At 70.0% G+C, this 21,142-nt stretch overlaps 2 protein-coding genes across 3 annotated transcripts; both read right to left on the minus strand.

Annotated features, from left to right (window-relative positions):
* Window positions 1-878: 878 nt before the first annotated feature.
* LOC120390474 (immunoglobulin superfamily DCC subclass member 3-like) lies at window positions 879-6,993 on the minus strand. Its single transcript, XM_039513183.1, has 4 exons — window positions 6,913-6,993; window positions 3,636-3,923; window positions 2,427-2,548; window positions 879-1,115 (listed from the first exon to the last, which is right to left on the minus strand). Exons 1-4 carry the CDS (start codon window positions 6,962-6,964, stop codon window positions 879-881), a joined length of 699 nt encoding a protein of 232 aa, XP_039369117.1. The 5' UTR covers window positions 6,965-6,993.
* A 3,610-nt stretch (window positions 6,994-10,603) lies between these two features.
* Window positions 10,604-20,146, minus strand: SLC27A3 (solute carrier family 27 member 3). 2 transcript variants are annotated; one of them, XM_039512308.1, is made up of 10 exons: window positions 19,670-20,146; window positions 16,583-16,792; window positions 15,873-16,031; window positions 14,398-14,522; window positions 13,692-13,886; window positions 13,292-13,382; window positions 13,020-13,218; window positions 12,380-12,477; window positions 12,040-12,170; window positions 10,604-11,495 (listed from the first exon to the last, which is right to left on the minus strand). In XM_039512308.1, the coding sequence occupies exons 1-10, from the start codon at window positions 20,142-20,144 to the stop codon at window positions 11,319-11,321; spliced, it is 1,860 nt and encodes a 619-aa protein (XP_039368242.1). In that variant the 5' UTR covers window positions 20,145-20,146; the 3' UTR covers window positions 10,604-11,318. The 2 variants fall into 2 exon arrangements, with proteins under 2 accessions (XP_039368242.1, XP_039368241.1); XM_039512307.1 differs by lacking the exon at window positions 19,670-20,146 and adding an exon at window positions 18,048-19,502.
* Window positions 20,147-21,142: the final 996 nt, after the last annotated feature.

Raw genomic sequence — 21,142 nt, forward strand, 5'->3', positions numbered from 1 at the left:
CACTCAAGAAAGGGCTCTTAGAGTCATTGTGGATAGTTCTCTGAAACCATCCACTCAATATGTAGCGGCAGCTAAAAAAGTGAACAGAATACTAGGAATCGTTAAGAAAGGGATAGATAATAGGATAGAAAAGATCGTGTTGCCTCTATATAAATCTGCCCCATGTGTACCCCCAGGCGCCTGGGAGAGGTGGTGAGAGGGCAGGGGCCTGGCTAGCTCTGGATCCGGGCCAGCCCCTCCCCGCACTGCAGTAGAAAGATGGACTCCCAGCAGGCAGGGCAAGTTCCAGCCCCTGCTGCAGCTGGGCCCTGAGGTGCCTGGGGCCCAGCTCCCCTCGTGTGTTCCTGCCCCTTCCCTGGGGCGAGGGGGCCCCAGCAGCCCTGCGTAGGGAGCTGCAGGTGAGAACCCCGTTCCTGGCCTTGCGTGCAGGCAGCACAGCCCTTCCAGAGGCTCTGTGGGTCAGCCAGGGGCGGCCTGTCCTGCCCTGGGGAAGATTGGCTCTGCCCCCTCCTCTCTGGGGAATTGGGGGTGTGGGGGGGAAGCTCTGGATTTTGCTGTTAGCCTTTCAGCAGGTGCCCGACTTACCGGCAGGGAGGGGCCTGGGCTTCCCTCTGCTGCCCTGAGCAGGAAGCCAGGGGCTGCTTCTGCTAGCAGCTGAGTGGGGCTGTACCCCCCCCTTGCCCCTGGGGGAGGGGTGGGCTGGGAGGCCCCCTGTGCTCAGGCTATGGGCCTTGTTTGCACGATGGCCTCCAGCAGGGCTGGGGGACCTGTGATGGGAGCACAGGCCCCATTCGTCTCCCCGGGCCCGGGGCAGGGAACTGCTCCGTCACTAGCCGGGCCCTGGGAAGGATGCCCAGCCCCCCCTGCACCCCCCCGGCTCACCCCCAAGGACACCACGTGCTGCCAGGCTTCGGTCTCCATTTTATTTTTAATTTTAACACAGTCAGGAGCGACGCCCAGGCCCTGCGCTCCGGCTCCCGCAGCTGAACGCCCAGCTGCTGCCCGGGCCCCACGGCCCCCCTCCCAGCCCGAGCTGGGGGGCAGCATGCTGCTCCCTGGGGGGCGCTCTGGGCCGTGGGGGGCGCTAACGGGGAGGTGGGGGCAGAGGCTGGAGGCTGTGAAGGCAGGAAGGGGGTGGAGTTAAGGGGCTCGAGCGAAGATGATTCTAAGCCCAAGCTGGGGCCTTCCCCCCAGGGGCTGCCCCACGCAGGTCTCCCCCAGCCCCATTGCTAGAGCCTCAGCAGCCGCCCCAGCCCTGCCCCAGGGGCAGCAGCTGCAGCGTGTGGGGAGAGGGGCCAGGTCGTGCTCCTGTCTCCAGCCGCGGGCAGAGGGAGCTCCCAGGTCCCGGCTCTGCTCCTTGGCAGGGCGTTAGCGTCTCCGGGCCAGCTGCTCGGTGCTGCCCGGCCCGGTCCACAGACAGGCCCCGCGCACAGAATCTGCTCATTGGTTCTAGCGTTTGCATCTCGACACCGAAGGGCAGCGGCTCCATGGAGCTGGGGAGTGGGGGGGGCTTGAAATTGGGTCACCCCATTGCAGAGCCTCTTCCCGCACCCCCTGCCCAGGGACCCAGTCCTGCTGCTGGGGTGGCAGGGGCTGGAAGAGGGAGTTCAAGGCCAGGAGGGATCACGGTGCCCGGTCCATGGCTGGAGCCCACTGCGGCAGGGCAGGGCAGCTCCACGGGCACCCGGGCTGCGTGGGGAAGGCCTGGAGCTTTGAGCAGGCCCATGGCTGGGGACCCAGGCCAGGGGAATCTTTGGCATTTAAGCCCTGGCAGATGGGGGGCAAACACGCTCCCTTTCCCCGGGAGCCTGGAGCAGCAGCCGGGGGGCACAGACAGGGCTCACCCCGCCCAACTCAGGCCCAGCCTGTTCTGGCTGAAGGGAGGGGGCCCCACTGGGCAGGGTCTGCTGGAGCCAGACCCCTGCCCGTGAACTCACCCCACGGTGCAGGGCACCCAGTTATGGCACGAGCAAAATGCACCAATTAATCCTCAGGGCGGGGAGCTGGTGCCACGTGGACCCTGGTGCTGGGAGGGGAGGAAGGGGCCGGGGGCATCTTTGGACAAAGCTGGGCAGGGGGCTGGGCAGTTGCTTTGGTAACACTGGGTCTGTCACTGGCTGGGGGCAGCGGGGGGGGGGGCGCAATGCCGGGTCTGTAGGAATCAGGTGCCCTTTGCAAACAGCAGCCCTGGCACAGCAGGGCAGAGGCAGCGTCTTGCCCAGCTCGGGGGGGGGGGCAGGGGCCATGGAGTCGCCATCAAACAAAACAAAATCTACGTTCATCAGCTACCGCACTGGCCACCTAGGGCCTTACCCCACCCCCCATCGGGGGGGCGCGGCAGGTCCCACTCTCCCCGCTGGGCCGGCCCGGTCCCACTCTCACCCCTCCCCCACCAGGTGTGGCTTTCAGCCCCCAGCCGCGCTCACCGGTGGTCGCCAGCCGGCAGGGCCGTGCGGTTCCGCTCCCAGGTGATGGTGGCCTCGGGACCGGGCGACGCCGCCTTCCTCCACCGCCATGGACGCCGGGTGCATGTGGAACGTGGACAGGGCTGGGGGAGGGGGGGGCACCGTCAGGGCAGAGACACCCCCCCGGACACTGACCCCAACGGAGATGCGCTTCCCCTGCCAGGTCCTGGCCCCCACCTCCCCTCTGGAGGCACCCGCCCGCTGCGCGCTCCCTCAGAGCAGTGCCCTCCCAGGCCTCGCCTTGCACAAGCCTGATGCAGGACTCGGGGGTTGCCCCGGGTGAGGGGACAGGGGCTGCCCCGTGTCTGAGCCAGGGGGGCACCCGGCAGGGAGCTGGTTTGTGGGGCCCCACAGGTCAGACGGCAGAGCCAGGAAGGAGCAAAGGAGGGTCCAGCCCCCCCCGCCCCACGTACCCACAGGCAGGGGGCTGAGGCACCCACAACATGTGACGCTGGGGGTAGGGGGTGGGACCAGGGCTCCACTTTCAGTCAGCTCAGCTGGGACCCCCCCCCCGAGTGGGGCTGGAGGCCAGACACACCTGCCCCTCCCAGCCCTGCACCCCAAACCCTTGGGGAGGGTCAGAGGGGGCTGGGCCTACGTGCAGCACCCACCAGTGGGGATTGGGGCAGTGAGGGCTGGTCTGTGGCACTAAGGGCCAGGCTGTGGGCTGGTGCGTGGGCCGGGCCGTGGGCTGGTGGCACCAAGGGCCGGGACGTGGGCTGGTGCATGGGCCGGGTCGTGGGCTGGTGCATGGGCCGGGTCGTGGGCTGGTGGCACCAAGGGCCAGGCCGTGGGCTGGTGCATGGGCCGGGTCGTGGGCTGGTGCATGGGCCGGGTCGTGGGCTGGTGGCACCAAGGGCCAGGCCGTGGGCTGGGCCGTGGGCTGGTGGCACCAAGGGCCAGGCCGTGGGCTGGTGCATGGGCCGGGTCGTGGGCTGGTGCATGGGCCGGGCCGTGGGCTGGTGGCACCAAGGGCCAGGCTGTGGGCTGGTGGCACCAAGGGCCAGGCCGTGGGCTGGTGCGTGGGCTGGTGGCACCAAGGGCCGGGTCGTGGGCTGGTGGCACCAAGGGCCGGGCCGTGGGCTGGTGGCACCAAGGGCCGGGCCGGGCCTGGTGCACGGGCTGGTCTGCAGCAGGTGGCACCACGGGCTGGGCCCGTCCCCGACTCACTGGCGAGCTGCACGCGGGCTTTGCGGCTGACCAGCAGCCCGTGGCGGTTCTGGGCGGCGCAGCTGTACTCCCCGACGCTGGGCGGGTTGGCGGCGCTGGCCCCGGGCCGGCGGCAGAAGCTCTCGATGCGCAGCGAGCCGTTGGCCAGCACGGCCCCGTCCTTGTGCCAGGTGATGGTGATGGGCGGCTCCCCCTCCACCCAGCAGTGCAGCACCAGGGGCCGCTCCCGCACCGCAATCACGTCCGCCGGCTCCAGCCGGAACGCCAGCTCCGAGGGGCAGCCCAGCCCTGTGGGGAGCAGCCGTTAGACCTCAGGGGCCGGCGCCCACGGCCAGCGCTTCGCAGGCAATGCCCGCCGGGGGGGCAGGCTCGGGCCCCAGCGCCCTGGGCGCAGGTTCAAGCCAGCTTGGGTTTGTTACCCTCGGTTCACACGCCCCCTCCCTCCGCACCTCCATCCCCTCCCCCTCCTGCACCGCCATCCCCTCCGTCAGCGACCTCCAGCCGGCCGCGCCTTCCAATCCCTCCACCCATCACCTGCACAGACCCCCTCCTTCCGGCCCCCCAGCTCTACAGCCCATGGCTAGTGACCCCCCATCTGCACAGCCGCCTCCTCACCTGCTCACCAGCCCTCTGGCTCGCGCCAGAGCATCCAGCCACCCACCTCCCCCCCAGCTCGCCCTAAGAGTCACCCCACAGCGCTGAGTGGAGTCTCACCCCCGCCCCCAGGCCTGCCTTGTCAGCCACCTCTGGGGCAGAACATGGCAGCTGCTTATACGCTGCGCAGCCAGACAGCAGGACAGGCCAGGAAGTGAAAGATCCCAGCCCAGCCCCTGCGTATCCCCGCCCTGCCTCTGGCCTGGCTGCCAAGCACCCCTGCCCCAGGGCTGAGGCTCCCCCAGCTACGAGCCCTGCCTGAAGGGGGGGTGACACTGGGGTACAGCTGGGGCACAAGGGCAGCGTGTCCAAGGGGGACTCTCCAGGCTCCCCCCCCCCAGCTACTCAAACCTGCCCACGTCCCCGCAGACCCACAGCTCAGCCCCCGAGCAGCTTGCCTGGGGCACCACGGGAAACGTGCCCGCACACGCACTGACACGCCAAGCACACGGCTGCAGTGTCCGCCCGTGTGTGGCATGACCATGCCCCCGTCAGCGTGCAACGCACACTCGTACCTTCGCAGCGTGTGCACCCAATGGGCAGGGCAGCCACAAGGGGGCAGTGAGCACCCCCCATGCACATGGCACGACACACCTACGTCAGTGTAACAGCGCTGCTGGTGCAATGCACACGCAGGTGCTTCGTAACGACCAGCTGCACCCCAGCCCCTCCTGGCACCCAAGCAGGCCGGTCCATCTGCCTCAGGGGGGTGGCTGCCTCCCGAGCCGGCTCATGCCCGGATGAGCCCTCAGACATGGCTCTCTGGGTGCCCGGCCCCCTGCGCCCTGCCCAGCTCTCGGCCTCACTGGGCCCTGTGGCAGGGAGTCCCGCAGGCTGCAGTGTGGCTGGGAAAAGGCAGTTCCCTGGGTGTCACCAGAGACCCCTCCCTTGGTGCTAGGGGGAGGGGCCCGTGGGCCATTCACCGCCAGGCCCATCTCTGCCTGCGGTGCCCCCGGCCCTCTCGCCTCCTGCTGGGCAGCCCCTGGCGCCTGCGCCCGGCGTGGGAGGGGCAGCACAGAGTTAACTCTCGGTGCCAAGGGAGGGGGCCGGGGGGGGCACAGGGATTTGCCAGCCTGACATCTTGATTGATGCTGCCTTTCAGCCTGGCCTTAGCAACTGCGCTGGGGGCAGGGGGGCCCGGGGCAGGCCAGGCCCAGCCGGGGAGGGCGCTGGGAGGGGAACAATGGGGCAGGTCAGAGGGCGTGAAGGCAGCCTCCATTGTGCTCCTGGCAGGCACAATAGCCCCCGCCCCCCCTTGCCCGGCAGGGGCCCCCGCGGCCCATCTGCCTGGCTGGCCTGGCCCACGTGACCCGCTCGGGGTGAGGTTCCCATGACTCGCCCCATCGCTCACCCGCCCTGGCCCCTCCCCGGCACCCCCAGGCTCTGACCGACTCACTCCGGACTGGCCACTCGGCCGGCTGCGGCCCCAGGGGCTCCCAGTGGCCCAAGCACTGGCGGAGGATTAGGGGGCCGGGGAAGACAGGGGGGGACTTGGGGCTGCAGCATCCCCCCAATGCAGAGGGGTCTCAGCCAGCCCAGACCCCACTTCACCGGGCCACAACGGGATATGGATTAACGCTGCCACATTGTATAGGTGGGGGGGGGACTAGCCCCCCAGTACAAACACACTGAGAACTATGGGGGGACAGAACAAAGTGGGACCCCATCCCCCGTCGTCATCTCCAGTGCCTGACACCGGAGGGGCTGAAAACAGCTTAACTAATACCAGCCTCCCAAACGTGCCCGATCGGACCCCTCATCCCAGAGCCGGGGAGAGAACCCAGGAGTCCGGGCTCCCAGCCCCCGCCGCTCTAACCGATCGGTCCCCCCATCTCAGAGCCGGGGAGAGAACCCAGGAGTCCGGGCTCCCAGCCCCCCTGCACTAACCGATCGGACCCCCCATCTCAGAGCCGGGGGGAGAACCCAGGCGTCCTGGCGCCCAGCCCCGCTCTACCCACTAGACCCCGCTCCCCTCCCGGAGCCGCTCCCCCATTCCCGCTAACTCAGCAGCCCTCGAGGGCCTGGGGCGCCCCCCCAACCCGCACCGCTGACAAACAGGCAGCGCCCCCACGTCTCTGGGGGAGGGGACCCCTGGTGGCTTCGGGGCCTCTATTCCCGCCCCCTTCGCACTCTGCCCAAGCCACGCGGGCTCCTGCCCCCAGTGTCCCCACCCGGGGATCCAGCATCTGGGGGGGGGGTTGGGGACGGGCCCGGTGGGGGGGGGGCTCACGCGTGTTACACCCGTGGCTGCGCTGGGGCTGGCACCTGGTCCCGCTCTCCCAGTGGCGCCCCGGGTCCCGCGTGGGGTCACCCCCAGCTCCCGCGGTTTAACACCCCCCCACACACTGGCTGGGCCCCGGGCCCCTGAGCACGGGCCAGATCCCCTGGCGCGGCGGGGCTCCGGGTGCTGGTGGGGCGGGAGCCGGAGGGGGCAGCTGGGCTCCGTGGCCCCCAGGCTCCCCCATGGGGAGGGGGCCCCACCTCGCCGGCCGCGGAGCAGCCAGTTGGGGCAGAACAAGGGAGCGGCCGGGGTGTGCGGGGAGCGATGCCCCCTGGGGCCCGATCCTGCCCCCGCTCGGGGCGCTCAATGGGGGTGAATCCAGCCCCCCCGCCCCGCACTCACCGCAGCCCTGGAGCAGCAGGAGCCCGGCCAGGCAGAGCCGCCAGCGGGCCATGGCCCGGCCGGAGCGGGGGTCCCCGCCGGGGGCTCAGAGCCCCGGGCCGCGGGGGGGCCGGGCCATGGGGAGCCCCGCGGGGGGGGGGAAACTTTCTCCAACTCGCTGCTGCCGCTTTCCGGTCCGGCTGCGGGTCCGGTCCGCTCCCCCGACCCGCCTGGCGCTGCGGAGCCGCCCAGCGCCCATTGACCCGCCCGCGGGCCGGCCGGAGGGACCGGCGCAAGGGGGGGGCGGGGGAGGGAGCGCCCGTCCAATGGCAGCGCCGCGCCAGGTGAGGGGCCGGGCTCGCCCCGCCCCCCAGTCCGGCTCTGCGCGGCTCGGGGTTCGGGGGGGGGGCCCGGCTGCGCCTCTCACTAGGCGGGAGCCCGCAGTCCCCGGGGCTGGCGGGGGACGGGGCCCGGTCCGGCGCCCCCCGCTTGGAGCCGCCCCAGGCTCAGGCGCCCCCGGGAAGTTGGGGAGCAGACAAACCGCGGAGTGAAGGAGCCTTCCCCGGGCAGCCCCCCCCCCCCCGCCCCCGGCGGCAGAGATGGGCCGGGAGGGGCCCGGGGCTGGGAGCAGCCCGAGGCGGGGGGGTTAGGCAGGGGCTGGGGCCGAGCGCGGGACGGACTGTCCGGGCTCGGGGGCCGGAGCCCCGGGGCCGGCCGAGCGGCAGCGAAGAGTCTGTTACCCGGCGGAACTCCCCGCCACGGGATGGATCTAACGCCGAGACTTGAGCGAGTTCGCCAGCGGGGCCATGGCCAGTTCTTTGGGTTAATCCAACCCACGGGCTGGGGCCGGGGGACCCCCCGCCCCGTGTTCCCGGCGTTAAGCTGATCTCTGTGCGGGGGGGGGCAGCTCCGTCCGCCGGGGGTCCCGGTTCCGCTGGGAGCTGAGGGGGGCGGATCCTGCCTGCGGGGCCCCGCTGCAGCCCTGGCGCGCAGGTGAGGGGCGCTGGCGAGGGAGCCCCGGCAGGGCCGCTGTCCCAGGTGCTGAAATCTGCCCTGGCCGGGAGAGGGGCTGCCGGGGGGGGGGGGCGGTGACCGTCCCCCCCCCAGCTCCAGACAGCCAGCGACCCCCAGCCCCACCCGCGCGCTCCCCGGGCCATGGGCCGCCCAGGCGCTGCTCGGCCCGGGGGGTGAAAGGGGCCGGGCCGAGCCCCTCCGTCTGCCCGGCCACCAGCGGCTCCAGGCCGGTTTGCAGGACTTGGAGGGGGCACTCCAGTCCTAGCTAGGCTGGGGCAGGACTCCTGGGTTCTGTGCCTGGCTGGGGGTGTGTGTGGGGCTCCAGTGGATTTGACACAAATCTCAGATCAAACCCTTGATCCCAGCTCAGCTCCTCACCCAGGGTCCGGCATGGGGGGGGCACCCCGTAAACCCGGGCCGGGGGGCGGGGGGAGGCGTTTCTCTCAATGAACCAGGCCCAGGGGCGGGGGGAGGGGTCTCCCCCCCGGAGCTTAAACCCATTAAAAGCTGGGTCTGCCCCACCCTGAGGCCCTGCCCCTCGCCAGCAGCTTGGGCTCAGGAGCCGCTGTCTCCCCAGCATTAGCTGCACTCCGAGCCCCCGCGGTTACCCAGGGAGACGCCCCCCCATCCGCGCCCCATTCCCGGTGTCACTTTCACAAGCTTTCGGCTCCATTCTCCGCAGACAAAGGGGCGCAGGGGGCCGCTGGCCCCTTTATGGCGGGGGGGGGAGCGGGCTGCCCACCGCCCCCTCGCTCCAGCCCCGCCCCCTCCCTGTGCCCCTCACCCTGGCTTCTGGGAAGCGGGGCGGGTGCGTGGGAGGGGGGATCACCCCCCCCCGCTCCCTGCTCTACCCTCGCCCCCGTCGGCTTTGTTTATAGGTAGGACCTACACTAAGTGCTGCCGCTGGAGCAGGCGCCGTTTGGGGGCTTGGGGGAGCCCCTAGAGAGGGATAAAGGACGGGGGGGTCCATGCTGCCCCCCCCGTCCCTGGGGCCCAGGCTGCAGTGCGCCGCCGGGGCCGGCTGGTGAATGTCAGGGCTCTGCCCCCCCCGCTACGCCGGGAGGATGGAGGGGGGGGGGCTGCCGAAAGCTGGGGGAGGGGAGGGCTCCGCTGCCCCCCAGGCCTCAGCGCCGCGCCCCCTGCCACTAAGTGGGGGGCTGAGGTGTCCCCTGTGCCGGGGGGGGACTCCCCCACCAAGGGCTTGGAGAGAACCGGCCCTTGTGGCTCCAGCCAGGCCTGAGTCATGCAAAGGGGCGTCGCTGCCTGCGGGGGGGGAGCCGGGGGGGCCCCGGCGGAGCCGCAGCTCAGTTGTTCCAACAGTAACAACCCCCCCGCCCCCCTCAGGGCCAGGGCGCCCCCAGCCCGCCCCACGTGACACGGGGGGACGTGTGGGGGGGGTCAGGGCAGTAGCTGCCCCGGGCCCCAAAACGACCGGCCGCAGCGCCACTGGCTGGGGGGGTTCTCTGCAGAGACCCCCAAACCTGGAGCAAAAAGAGGGGAACGTGGCAGCCTCCCTCCCCCCCAGCCCGACCCACGGTCCCCTGCTAGCCCAGCTCGCCCCCCCTCCAGCTCTGCTGGTGCCCCTCACTCCCGACCCGCAGCCCCCTCTTAGCCCAGCCCTGGGCTCCCCCCTCAGGTCTGTCGGTGCCCCTCACTCCCGACCCGCAGCCCCCTGATAACCCAGACCCAGCAAACCTGACCCCACTTCACAGTTTGGGTTGAAATCAGGGGATTTACCCAGCCTGGGGCACAGATCCTGGGGATTGCGCGTGTGTGGGGGCAGCATTGGAATAAGATGCTCTGGGGGGCGAGCAGGGACCCCCCCAGGAGGGGCAGGTTCCTCTTCCCTCCCTTTGGGCACAGCAGGGTTCATGCCAGAAGCTTTAACCTTGGGGCGGGGGGGGTTCGTGTCTGCTTCCTCGGCTCCCCCCTTCTGCAGCTCCCCCCTATTGGGGCTGCCACAGGGGAGAGGCCATAGAATATCGGGGTACCCGGCCTGGAGACACCCCCTGCAGCCTGCAGGAGTCCGAACAGCTGGGGGGGTGGAAGGGGGACATGCACAGGGCCTGATCTGGGGGTGGCCAAGGTCCGAGGGCCACGGGGCCTTGGCTCGTTCCTGTCTCCAGTGGCAGAGAGTCCCCCAGGGCGGACGCAGCGGCGAGGCCCAGTGCACATGAAGGGGCCCGGGGGCTCCAGGGAGCCCTAGGGGGGCCCCAGCAGGGCCCAGCCCTTGTGTCTATCAGGCTGCCGGGGCCGTGGGGGAGGGGATTGTGCCCCATGGACCAGGGTGCAACCGACTGCCAGGGGCCAGCCCAGGGCAGATTCAATGCGCAGGTGGGTCCCTGGAACATGGGGGGAGGGGGGGACCTGCCTGTCCTGCCCCCCACAAGGCCAAGGCCAGAGCCCAGAGCGAAGGGGGGAGGTGCAGGTGCCCAGGAAGAGGCTCTGGCCTTGGTCTGGGCCCTTCCTGGGGCAGCCCCCGGGCCCCTACACCGACCCCCGGCCGATGAACCCTGCAGAACTGAAGCACCCCAGGCTGCCCAGCCACAGCGGTGGGGTCAGAGCGCCCCAGTGCCAGGGGGAGATGCTGGGGAGGGCGGGGGGGGCTCCCAGCTCCGGGGGGGGGGCACAAGAGAGCAACACGCTTTGCTAAAAATGTTTTATTTGCCAAAAGGTATAAAAAGTACAAACTCCCCCCGGCCCCTCCCTCCCTCCCCACCCCCGGGGGCAAAGGTCACCCGCTGCCTCCTCGGACAGGCTCGGGCCCTGCCTGCACATCTCGCACTCGGAACAGCCCAGCCAGACCCAGGCCGGGGAGGCAGGGCCGTTCTCCCCGAGGCCCGGCTGGGAGCTCAGGGACCAGCCCGAGGCCACCCCAAGTCATGGTGGAGCCAGGATTCGAATCCAGCTCCCTGGACTCCCCGCCCGCTGCGTGACCCTGCGGCGCGCAGGCAGCTCCCTCGGCCCCAAGGCCCAGGGCAGGGAGGGGGGATGCAGGACACGGCCCAGCACATCCCATGGCGCCGCCCTGCTGGAGACAGGCATGGGTGAGCCAGGACGAGACGGCCGAGCTCCCGGCTTCCAGCCCCCTGGGGCACAGGAGTGGGGTGTGCGCGGGGGAGGGGGGGCCAGGAAGTGTGGGGGGGTGACACATGGGGCGCACTGGGGAGGGAGCTGGAAGGACCAGGGGCTGCAACGTGGGGAAAATCCTGCAGCCACTGAGCCCTGTTCCGCCCCCAGCTCCCTCCCCAGGGCAGGCAGCACCCCAGAGGCCTGTCCCATCAGCCCAGCTGCCTGAGCACCCAGAGACTACAGCTCCCAGCATGCAATGGTGCTGAGCTGTGCATGCTGGGACACGTAGTCTCCCCAGGTGACCCCCAGCCAGAGGGGCCCGAGGGGGGTGGAGGGGGGTGTTATATCCGGACAGCCCCCGAGACGACGCCCTCCCAGAGCCGCGGGGTCAGGGGCACGTAGGCCTCCGAGGCGTCGTCCAGCAGGTACAGCGGGTCCGGGAGGCGCGTGGGGTCGCAGCCCTCGCTGGCCAGACGCACCTTGTGCTGCTTGAAGGTCTGTGTCATCTCCAGGTGGTCCTGCCGGGGAGACGCATCAGAGCTCGGCCGGGGGGTGTGTGTGCAGGGATGGGGGAGCTGCTGGAGGCAAGGGGGGCAGAGCTCCTGGGTGCAGGTGCCAGAGGCTGGGGGCTCCTGCTGGCAGACACCCCCCGGTCTGGATTCCTGGGTCTTTGCTCAGATCCTTTAAGCTGCCAGAATCTGCCCCCTCCCCCCAGCTTCACTGGCCTGAGCTGTTGTGCTGGGTGCCCCGGGGGGGGGGGCACTCTGGCAATTCGGGGTGGGAGGGGCAGTTGCTATGTGTTGTCTGGGGCTTTAATGAGGTGTCCCCTCCAGCTCCCCCTGGATTTGGGATGTTTGTCACTTCCTGTCCCAAACAGCCCTCACGCCTCACCCCAGAGTCAGCTGCATCTCAGCCCCAGGTGAGGGATCCCTGTACAAACAGCCGCCCCTACCCACCCCTGAGGCAGCCGCATCTTTCCCCAGGGTGTCATTTCCAAGCCTTTGATGGGGAGGCTGGCGGTGTTTGCACCCCCCCATGGCCCTGGTGCCTGGCGGGCGTTACCTGCACTCTCAGGAAGCGGGGCCGGGCGTAGGGGGGCAGGAACTCCACCACGTGGCTGTACAGCTGGGCCCCATCCAGCTCGCAGCCCGGCCTCAGGACAATGGCGGCCATCCCGGCACGGCCCTCGTACCCTGGGGGAGACGGGGAGCAATGAACACCGGGGGCGGGGCTCAGACTCTGCTGGGTGAGGGGAGGAGACAGAAGGGACAGAACCTCCCCCCCCCGACATTCTCCCACTGGGCTCCAGGAGGCAGCTGTACCCCCCGCCCCGCCCCAGCTTCCCGCTTTCCTGGGGAGCCCCTGGCAGCGGCCTGCAGGGGAGGGGGCGGCGGGGGGGTACCTGGCACGGCGACCCCGTAGACATTGACTTCCTGCAGCGAGTCCAGCGCGGCCAGGGCCTCGGCCACCTCCGTCGTCGCAACGTTCTCACCTTTCCACCTGGGGGCAAACGCGGCCTGAGCAGGGCAGAGCCTGAGCCCCCGACCCCCGGCCAAGCCCCGAGCCCCGGCTCTGCGGGACCCCCGCGGGGGATGGGCAGGTGGCCATGGGAGAAGCACACGGACCTGCCAGGCCCGGTTCTGGGCCCGCCTGGGCCAGGGCCCTGCGCTCAAGGCCGAACCCAGCAGCCCGGTCGGGCCCCAGAGGGGCAAACACCAGCGGCTCTGGGTCCTGCCCTTTGGGGGGCTGGTTCCCGGGCTCCAGCTGTGCAGAGCCCTGCAAAGGGCTCCCCAAACTGCACTGGGAGGGGGCTCTCTGGAGCGGGGGGCTGGCTGCCCGGGGGGGGTGTCTGGGGCTGCCGGGGGTGTCTCTGGGGGGTGTCTCTGGGGCTGCCCGGGCGGGTGTGTCTCTGGAGGGGAGGGCTGGCTGCCCTGGGGGTGTGTCTGGGGCTGCCCAGGGGTGTGTGTCTGGTGCTGCCCTGGGGTGTCTCTGGGGCTGCCCGGGGGTGTCTCTGGATGCCGGGGTCCCTGTAGTTCTGGTACCTGTAGGTGTCCCCGGTACGGTCCCGGAAATACACAAAGCCGGCGGCGTCCTGGGCCATGAGGTCGCCCGTGTTGAAGTAGGCGTCTCCCTCGGCGAAGACCCCGCGCAGCAGCTTGTGCTCCGAGAGCTCCCTGCCCCCCGCGTAGCCCAGGAAGGGGTTCTGGGGGGTCACCGGCGCGATCAGCAGCCCCGTCTCGCCTGTGGGGGGCAGCGGTGAGCAGGGACCTCAGCCGGCCAGTTCCCCCCCCTCCAGCCAGCCCCTGCCGCTCACCTGGGCCGACCCGCTGGCACCACCCGGCCGCGTCCCGCACCGGTGCCCCCTGCAGCAGGTCGTAGCGCACCAGCTCGAAGGGGCAGAAGAGCTGAAAGAGGCGCAGAGAGTCAGAGACCCCCCACGCACTGTCCCTGATCCATGCCCGGCTGGTGCTCCTCACTCCTGACCCGCAGCCCCCCGCCCGCCGGCGCTGCCCCTCACTCCCGCCCCGCAGCCCCCCGCCCAGCCGGCGCTCCTCACTCCCGACCCACAGCCCCTGCCCAGCGCTGCCCCTCACTCTCGACCCGCAGCCCCCGATGGCCCTGCCCCTCACTCCTGCCTCGCAGCCCCCTGCCCGGTCGGCGCTCCTCACTCCCAACCCGCAGCCCCCCGCCTGCGCTGCCCCTGCCCCGCTCACCCTGTAGAGGAAGCTGCCGCGGCCGACCGCCCCCAGGGTGCTGGTGTAGTTGAAGAAGGTGACGTTGCCCTCGGTCATGCCGTAGGTCTCCACGATGCGGACGTTGCCGAAGCGCCGCAGGAATTCGCGCCAGACGTCGGGCCGCAGCCCACTGCCCACAGCCAGGCGCAGGCCGTGCTCCCGCTGCCCTTCTCCCTGGGGGGGGCTTTGGGTGAGTGTGGGATCGTCCCCCACAGACCAGAGGTTAGTGCAGGGTCTGAACCTGTTCAGTAACCTGCTTCCAGCCCCCCGCTCTAACCTCTGGAGCCCCCTCCCCGAGCCAGGGAGAGAACCCAGGAGTCCTGGCTCCCAGCCCCCCTCCTCTAACCACCAGCCCCCACTCCCTCCCTAAGCTGGGAGAGAACCCAGGCGTCCTGGCTCCTGCCCTGCTGCCTGCGCAAGGGTCTGTTCCTGGACCTGTCACTGCCATGCCTCGGTTTCCCCTCATGGGCCCCAGTGGGGAGGAGGGTTTGTGCTCAGATGGTGCCCGCAGCTCTGGGATCCTGCTGTCCCTGTGCGGAGCAGCTGCCCCGTCCCACCCCAGGGCTGGGCACACCAGGCCGGGCTCAGGGGTCAGCACTGCTAAGGGGCAGCCCAGAGGGAAGTGGATCCAAGTCCCAGCAGGGGGCCCCCGGTCCCACGTGGCCCCCCAGCTCCCAGCACTGACCTTGGGCTGGTTGACGAGGTAGCGGCACAGCTCCCCGATGTACTGGAACACGGTCACCCCGTAGTGCTGGCAGTCGCCCCAGAACTGGCTGGCTGAGAACTTCCTCTTCAGCACGCAGGTGGCACCTGGCGGGGAGAGCGTCCTCAGAGAGCTGCCCTGAGGCCCTGCATAGCCACGGGCCGGGCGTGCCAACCCTCCCCACTCAGGCCACAGCGACACCTGGCCAAGGCAGCCAGGACGCCTGGGTTCTGTCTCCAGCTCTGGGAGGGGAGTGGGCTCTAGTGGGGTAGGGCAGGGGGAGGGGCTGGCAGCCAGGACGCCTGGGTTCTATCGCCAGCTCTGGCACAGAGTCCCAGCCTCTCTGGGTGTCTGTACCCTGCCTCCCTGGTGAGGAGCCCAGCGCCCTGGGACAGGCAAAGTGTCACTGATGCCTCTATGGTGACCTGCGGGGGCTGGCGCCTGGCGGATCCCAAGGCAGCCGGGGATGGATGTGCTGAGCTCAGTGGCCTCACTTCTAACGGCTGCAGCACCGTCCCCCTGGCCCGGATGGGGCCTGAGGTCTATGGGCCCCCCCTTCCTGCTGGAATATGAGCCTCAAAAGCTTAAGAACATCTGAGCGGCCAGACGGGGTCAGACCGATGGTCCAGGTGCCCAGAGCCCCGTCTCCCGCCAGCAGCCGGTGCCAGGCGCGTCAGAGGGACCAGGCCGAGTTTTGAGTGACCCAGCTGCCAGCTAGCCCCTGCCTCTGGCAGTTGGTGGTTTAGGGACACCCAGAGCAGGCGGTCGCACCCCTGCTCATCCTGGCGAACAGCCATTGGTGGACGTATCCTCCATGAGCTTGTCTCCTTCTTTTTTGAACCCAGTTATACTTTTGGCCTTTCCAGCATCCCCCGGCAGCGAGTTCCACAGGTTGACTGTGTGGTGTGAAGAAGTATTTCCGTGTGTGTGTGTTACACCTGCTGCCTGTTAATGTCATTGCGTGACCCCTGGTTCCTGTGCTCCGTGAAGGGGTAAATAACACTTCCCTAGTCACTTTCTCCAGCCCAGCCATGATTTGATAGATCTGTCATGTCCCCCCCTTTGCCGGCTCTTTTCCAGACTGAGCAGTCCCATCGCTGCTCAGACAGGAGCCGTTCCAGCCCCGAGCGCGGCGTCACCTCCAAGTCTAAGGTATCTTGGCTGAGATGGGCCGACCTGACCCGCAGGCCGTGTCCCTGGTGTGGGTGTCCCAGCATTTCTGTATTGGCCTTGTGATATTTCTGACTTATCGTCTGTCCCTTTCCCCACACCGCTCGCGTCTCTGCCTCGCTGCACACGGAGCAGATGCTCTCGGGAGCTCCCCCCGCAGCGCTGGCCCCTCTCGCCTGCGCGGGAACAGCCCATCAGACCCCCCTCACCGGGCACGGACAAGCCCCCCCAGCAAGGGGCAGCCCAGACCCGCCAGGCCCGGAGAGGCCCCCTGCTGCCCAGCTCACCGATCCCGATGCAGCCGACGATGCCCAGCAGGGAGCCTGACATGTGGTACAGGGGCAGCGCCACGTAGATCACGTCCTTGCTGGAGGCCCCCACCAGGCGGTAGAAGCCCAGGCACATGATGCACTTGAGGTGGCTGATGCGGGCAGCCTTGGGCAGCCCTGCAGCAGGGGGAGATGGGGATCACTCCGTGCCCAGGGTCCTGGCTCCCCTGTGAGGCCCCCCGAGCTGGGCACACCCCACACCCTGGCTTCCCCCCCCTCGGGACACCCCACAACAGTCGCTCCCCTCGGGCCCTGCTCAGCAGCCAGGCCCAGCAGCAATGCCATGGAGTGGTCTGTGTTTAAACCTCCCCATCCCCCCACAGCTGCAGGGCCAGGGGCCCCAAAGCCCCACCCTCCTGCTGCCCCCCATTGTTCATCCCGGCCCCGCAGCCACCTGATGCCAGGAGCTCCCCAGACGCAGGGAGAAGCCAGAGCAGGGAGCCCTGCGCTTTGCCAGGCGCTGCCCTGCACTGGGGCACGGAGCCGGCACAGACAGCCCCCGGGGCCCTGAACCGGGCCCTGCTCCCACGACCTCGGGCTTGGGAAGGGGCGGAGGCAGCAGGCGCTGGAGAGAGCCAGGCAGGCCCTTTCCAAACACCCCCCCTCGGCCAGCTCTGCGGATGCCCCTCACTCCAGACCCGCAGCCCCCGCCCTGCGGGGAGCCCCACCTGTGGTGCCCGAGGTGAAGATGTACAGGCAGGTGTCCATCATGTCCTTGGGCGTGGATAAGTCTGAGGGCACCGGCTCGTCGGACGCCTCCTCCATCAGCTCCTGCAGGCTGGTGACCCCCGGCGGGCAGGGGCCCGGGCCCAGCACCCACACCACGATGCCCAGCTCCTGCAGGGTGGGCAGCAGGGGCTCCACAGCTTCATACAGATCTGTGGGGAGGGGAGGGCATGAGCTCCTGGGCAGGGCCGTCTGTTCACCCTGGGGTGCAGCACCCAGCATGGGGGGGGGGGGCGCAGGAGGCTGCTGCCAGATGGCCACAGCCCTGTGCCAAAGTCACGGCCGGCTGGCGCTGCCCCAGACGGGGCCTCCTTCACCCCACCCAATAACTGCAGCAGACAATGCCCGATTCACAGGCCTCTGCGGTGCCCGTCGTTAAGGGGAAAGGAGAGTAACGAGCCATGGAGGGGGGGGAAATAGCACCATGAAGCAGTGATGGACGGACGGGAGGAGCCGGACCCAGACGGGGGGAGGGACGGGCCGTCTCCCAAGGGCAACGAGAGAGGCTGCGCTCGGAGCAGCAATGGGCAGGCGCCGTATGCCAGGGACGAGGGGCTGGGCAGGCGAGGGGGCCGGGGAGAGGACACCCCAGCCAGGCACCGCCCCGGGCTCGAGAGCCCACCAGCAGGACAGGGGCCAGGCCGGAGACAAAGGCTTCTCCCCTCTAAACCCTCCGCCCCGGCTGGCGCACTGCAGGCCCAAGGGCACGTCGCTGATTTGCACCAGCTCGGGGCTAGATCTGGCGGTTCCTGGCCCCGAGGGGAGGGAGGTCGGGATCCAGGCTGCCCCCAGCAGAAGAGCCGCGTGTTTCTCGTGAGCCCCCCGGCACGGAGTTCAGCTCCCAGCCAGGCGGCATCCGCGCCCGCCTGAGCCGTGGCAGGGTTTGCCCCCGCCAGTCCCGTCCGGCCACCTTCCCCACCCCCACCCCGCTGAGGATGCCGAATTGTCACCAATTAAATCATCATTAAAGCCCCGGAGCGGCAGCAATTACTGTGATGACTTCCAGCTCGTTAGGCAATGCCAGAGGGTGGCTCGGGCCAAGCGCCATCTTGCTGCGTTAATTACAGTTATTCAAGTTGTCCGTGTGAACCGAGCTGGGGGGGTCTCGGCTGCCGGGCAGGGCAGGGCTCTGCAGAGGGGCGACACAATCGCTCCTGGCCTGGCTCGAATGTCAGGAGGGTGCCCTGATGTCAGACCCAAACGCCAGGCGGCCCCCAGGGATGCCCACAGCAAACACCACATGACTCTGCCCTGCCCCGGCCGGCTCATCCCAACGCCCCTCACCTGGCACGTCCTGGCCAGGCCCCCCAGGCACCAAATTCCCCTCGAAACCAGCTCCCCTCCCCCGTCCATGCCCCCTGCAGACCCAGAGCGCCCCGCGCCCCAGGAACAGGAGCACTAACGAACCAAGTGACGCCAGCGACCCACAGCAGCCCCAGGCCCAGCACGGCCAGCGCAGCGCTCGGGACCTGCTCTGTGCTGGGCTCGGGGAGCCCTGGGTCCAAGGAGCCGGGCTGCACCTCCACCCACTTGGGGCTCTCAGCTTTAAGGAAGTGAAACAACATGGCTGGGTCCCATCTGCCAGGAAAAACTTCCTATTGCCACAGCACTGCAGCTGGCGGGGAGGGGCGCGGAGGGGGGGAGGGGCACACTGGAAAACTTGCCTCAAACTTATTTTAAAAAGTTTTTCCAGTCCAGCCTGGCAACGAGAACTGGCGTTAACAAGAGCCGCCGAGCCGGGCCTGGTCCCGGGGGGCTGCCCAGACCGAGCCATGGAGCCGGGCCCGGCCCCGGGGGGCTGCCCGGACCGAGCCATGGAGCCGGGCCCGGCCCCGGGGGGCTGCCCGGACCGAGCCATGGAGCCGGGCCTGGCCCCGGGGAGGTTGCAGGGCCCTGTCGGGCTGGGTGCTGAACAGACAGAGCCAGTGCCTGTCCCCCATGGCGCTGGGACTTTGCAAACATGGCAGCACATAGGCCAGATCCCTGCCCATGGTGACCAGTGAGGAAGTTGCCTCTGTATCTGGGGCCTTCGGGCAGCCAGGGACACATGAGAGACCTGCCAGCCCCACTGGGTGTCGCAGGCCCTGGGGGCGATGTCCGGAGCACCTGGCCCCGCAGGAGCTGGGGCTTTCAGAGCCACGCCAAGGAGCCGCCAAGGGGATCGGTTCCCAGCCAGCCCATGGGCAGCAGAGCCGGCAGGAGCTTTAATGCGGAGCTTTCAGGCCAAGGGTTTCACAGGGCCTGGTGATTTCGGGGCCCAGCTTGGGAGGCCACACAGGGAGTCAAAGGCCCCGCTGGAAGCGCTGGCTGGAGACCCTGCCTGCTCCACCTCTCGGGCCTAGCACAGCAGCGGTGCCGGGCTCATGGGTCACGGCCCTCACCCGCCCCCCCTTCGTTGCCGAAAACTGTCCCCAGCTGGAGCGAAGTGTCATGGCACCGAGAGGACCCCAGAGCACCCAACATTCGCCCCTCACTTGGGGTGAGATTTCCAAGGGCCGAGCACCCAGCCCCTGCCCGGCACCCAACACCTCCCTGGCACCCAGCGCGAGGGGCTCTCTCCAAAACCTGGTCCCAATTGCTCCCATGTCGGAGGTTGGGGGCTGACACCCAGGGCCATTGGGGAGGAGCCAGTCCAGTCCCGTCCCCCAGCCAGGCCGCTGGGCGCAGAGGCAGCTGCCCAGGGCCCCGTGTCGGTCGCAGCAGGAAGCCGAGTCCTGTGGTGCGGGTGGGGGTGCGGGTGGGCAGCTCTTTGCTCCCCATAACCCCCAGACCGGGCGGGGTTTCCTGTCCCAGCCCGATGATCCTTTGGGTGACGCTAGTTTATCAAGTGACACAATCCAGCGCCCCCCCCCCCGGCCAGTTCCTCCATCCTCCCGTGCGCCCCGGCCCCTCTGTCCCCGCGGGTTCCCCCCGTGCGCCCCCCGGGTATCCCCGTGCGCCCCGGCCCCTCTGTCCCCGCGGGTCCCCCCCGTGCGCCCCCCGGGTATCCCCGTGCGCCCCCCGGTTCCCCCCGTGCGCCCCGCACTCACCGCGCGCCACCAGCAGCGCCCGCGCCCCGCAGCCGCGCAGACAGTGCAGCAGCGCCCCGCGGCGCAGCGCGGTGCCCAGGAAGGCGGGCACGGCCCCCAGCATGGCGAGCCCCAGCCAGCCCCACACGAAGCCGGGCTCGTTGCCCACCAGCAGCGCCACGGTCTGGCCGGGCCGCAGGGGCCCCCCGGGGCCGCGCCAGGCGCGCAGCGCGTTCGCCACCCGCCGGCTCGCCCGCGCCGCCTGCCCGTAGCTGACGCGCTGCCCCTCGAAGCGCAGGAAGAGCCGCTCCGGGGCCGCCCGCGCCAGGCCGGCGAAGCGCTGGGCCAGGCTGGAGCCCGCGGCGCCCCGCAGCACCCGGCGGCGGCACCGCAGCGCCCGCAGCAGGAACCGCGCGTCCGCCCACAGGTGCGGCCAGAGCAGCCGCTGCAGCCACAGGAGCGCGGCCGCGGCCACCGCCACCCCGGCCAGATACATGGCGCCGCCGCCGGAGCCGGGCTGGGGCTGGCTGGGCGTGGGGGCGCGCGGGGGCGGGGCAGGAGCCTGCGCGCCCCCGGCAGGAGCTGGCGCGGGAGAGGGGCCCCGTGGGTGGGCAGGGGCCTGGCGCTGCGCCGGGGCGCGGTGCCCAGCTGCGGAGTGGGGAGCAGCTGGGAGCCCCGCGGGGACCCGGCAGTGCCAGCCCTGCCACACACCCCTGCACGTACACTGCAACCCGGCCACCCCCCAGCCAGTGCCCACTTCGGGGCTCCCCAGGCCACGGCACCCAGCTGCGGAGTGGGGAGCAGCTGGGAGCCCCCCGGGGACCCCAGCAATGCCAGCCCTGCCACACACCCCCCGGCCAGTGCCCACTTCGGGGCTCCCCAGGCCACGGCACCCAGCTGCGGAGTGGGGAGCAGCTGGGAGCCCCCCGGGGACCCCAGCAATGCCAGCCCTGCCACACACCCCTGCACATACACTGCAACCCGGCCACCCCCTAGCCAGTGCCCACTTCGGGGCTCCCCAGGCCACGGCGCCCAGCTGCGGAGTGGGGAGCAGCTGGGAGCCCCCCTGGGACCCCAGCAGTGCCAGCTTTGCCATAGCCCACTGCACATACACTGCAACCCGGACACCCCCCTGGCCAGTGCCCACTTGGGGGCTCCCCAGGCCACGGCACCCAGCTGTAGAGTGGGGAGCAGCTGGGAGCCCCCCTGGGACCCCAGCAGTGCCAGCTTTGCCATAGCCCCCTGCACGTACACGGCAACCCGGACACCCCCCTGGCCAGTGCCCACTTCGGGGCTCCCCCAGCCACGGCACCCAGCTGCGGTTCCAGGGAAACAAGACTCCACTTTCCACGCCCAGGGGAGAGGGCAGGAAAAGCCAGCAGGGTCACTGGAAACCCAGGGTCACCCGCAAACCCAACCCCACCCGGCCTGGAGCCCGAACCCCGCTTGGCTGCTGGGGTCCTGCCCGCTCCCACGTCCTTCTCCGCAGCCTGG

The sequence above is a fragment of the Mauremys reevesii genome, linkage group 24 (genome assembly GCF_016161935.1).
Source record: "Mauremys reevesii isolate NIE-2019 linkage group 24, ASM1616193v1, whole genome shotgun sequence".
Lineage (NCBI taxonomy): Eukaryota > Metazoa > Chordata > Testudines > Geoemydidae > Mauremys > Mauremys reevesii.

Excerpts from the sequence above, each read along its gene's own strand:
- LOC120390474 (XM_039513183.1), bottom strand. The coding sequence starts at position 6,964 with ATGGCCCGCTGGCGGCTCTGCCTGGCCGGGCTCCTGCTGCTCCAGGGC. Across the intron at positions 3,924-6,912 it reads CCTGCTGCTCCAGGGCTGCG|GGCTGGGCTGCCCCTCGGAG; the intron begins GTGAGTGCGGGG and ends TGCTCCCCACAG. Across the intron at positions 1,116-2,426 it reads CTGCCGGCTGGCGACCACCG|CCTCCAGCCTCTGCCCCCAC; the intron begins GTGAGCGCGGCT and ends CTGCCTTCACAG.
- SLC27A3 (XM_039512307.1), bottom strand. The coding sequence starts at position 18,612 with ATGTGCTGCCATGTTTGCAAAGTCCCAGCGCCATGGGGGACAGGCACT. Across the intron at positions 12,478-13,019 it reads CGTACCGGGGACACCTACAG|GTGGAAAGGTGAGAACGTTG; the intron begins GTACCAGAACTA and ends GTTTGCCCCCAG. Across the intron at positions 11,496-12,039 it reads CCCGCTTCCTGAGAGTGCAG|GACCACCTGGAGATGACACA; the intron begins GTAACGCCCGCC and ends TCTCCCCGGCAG.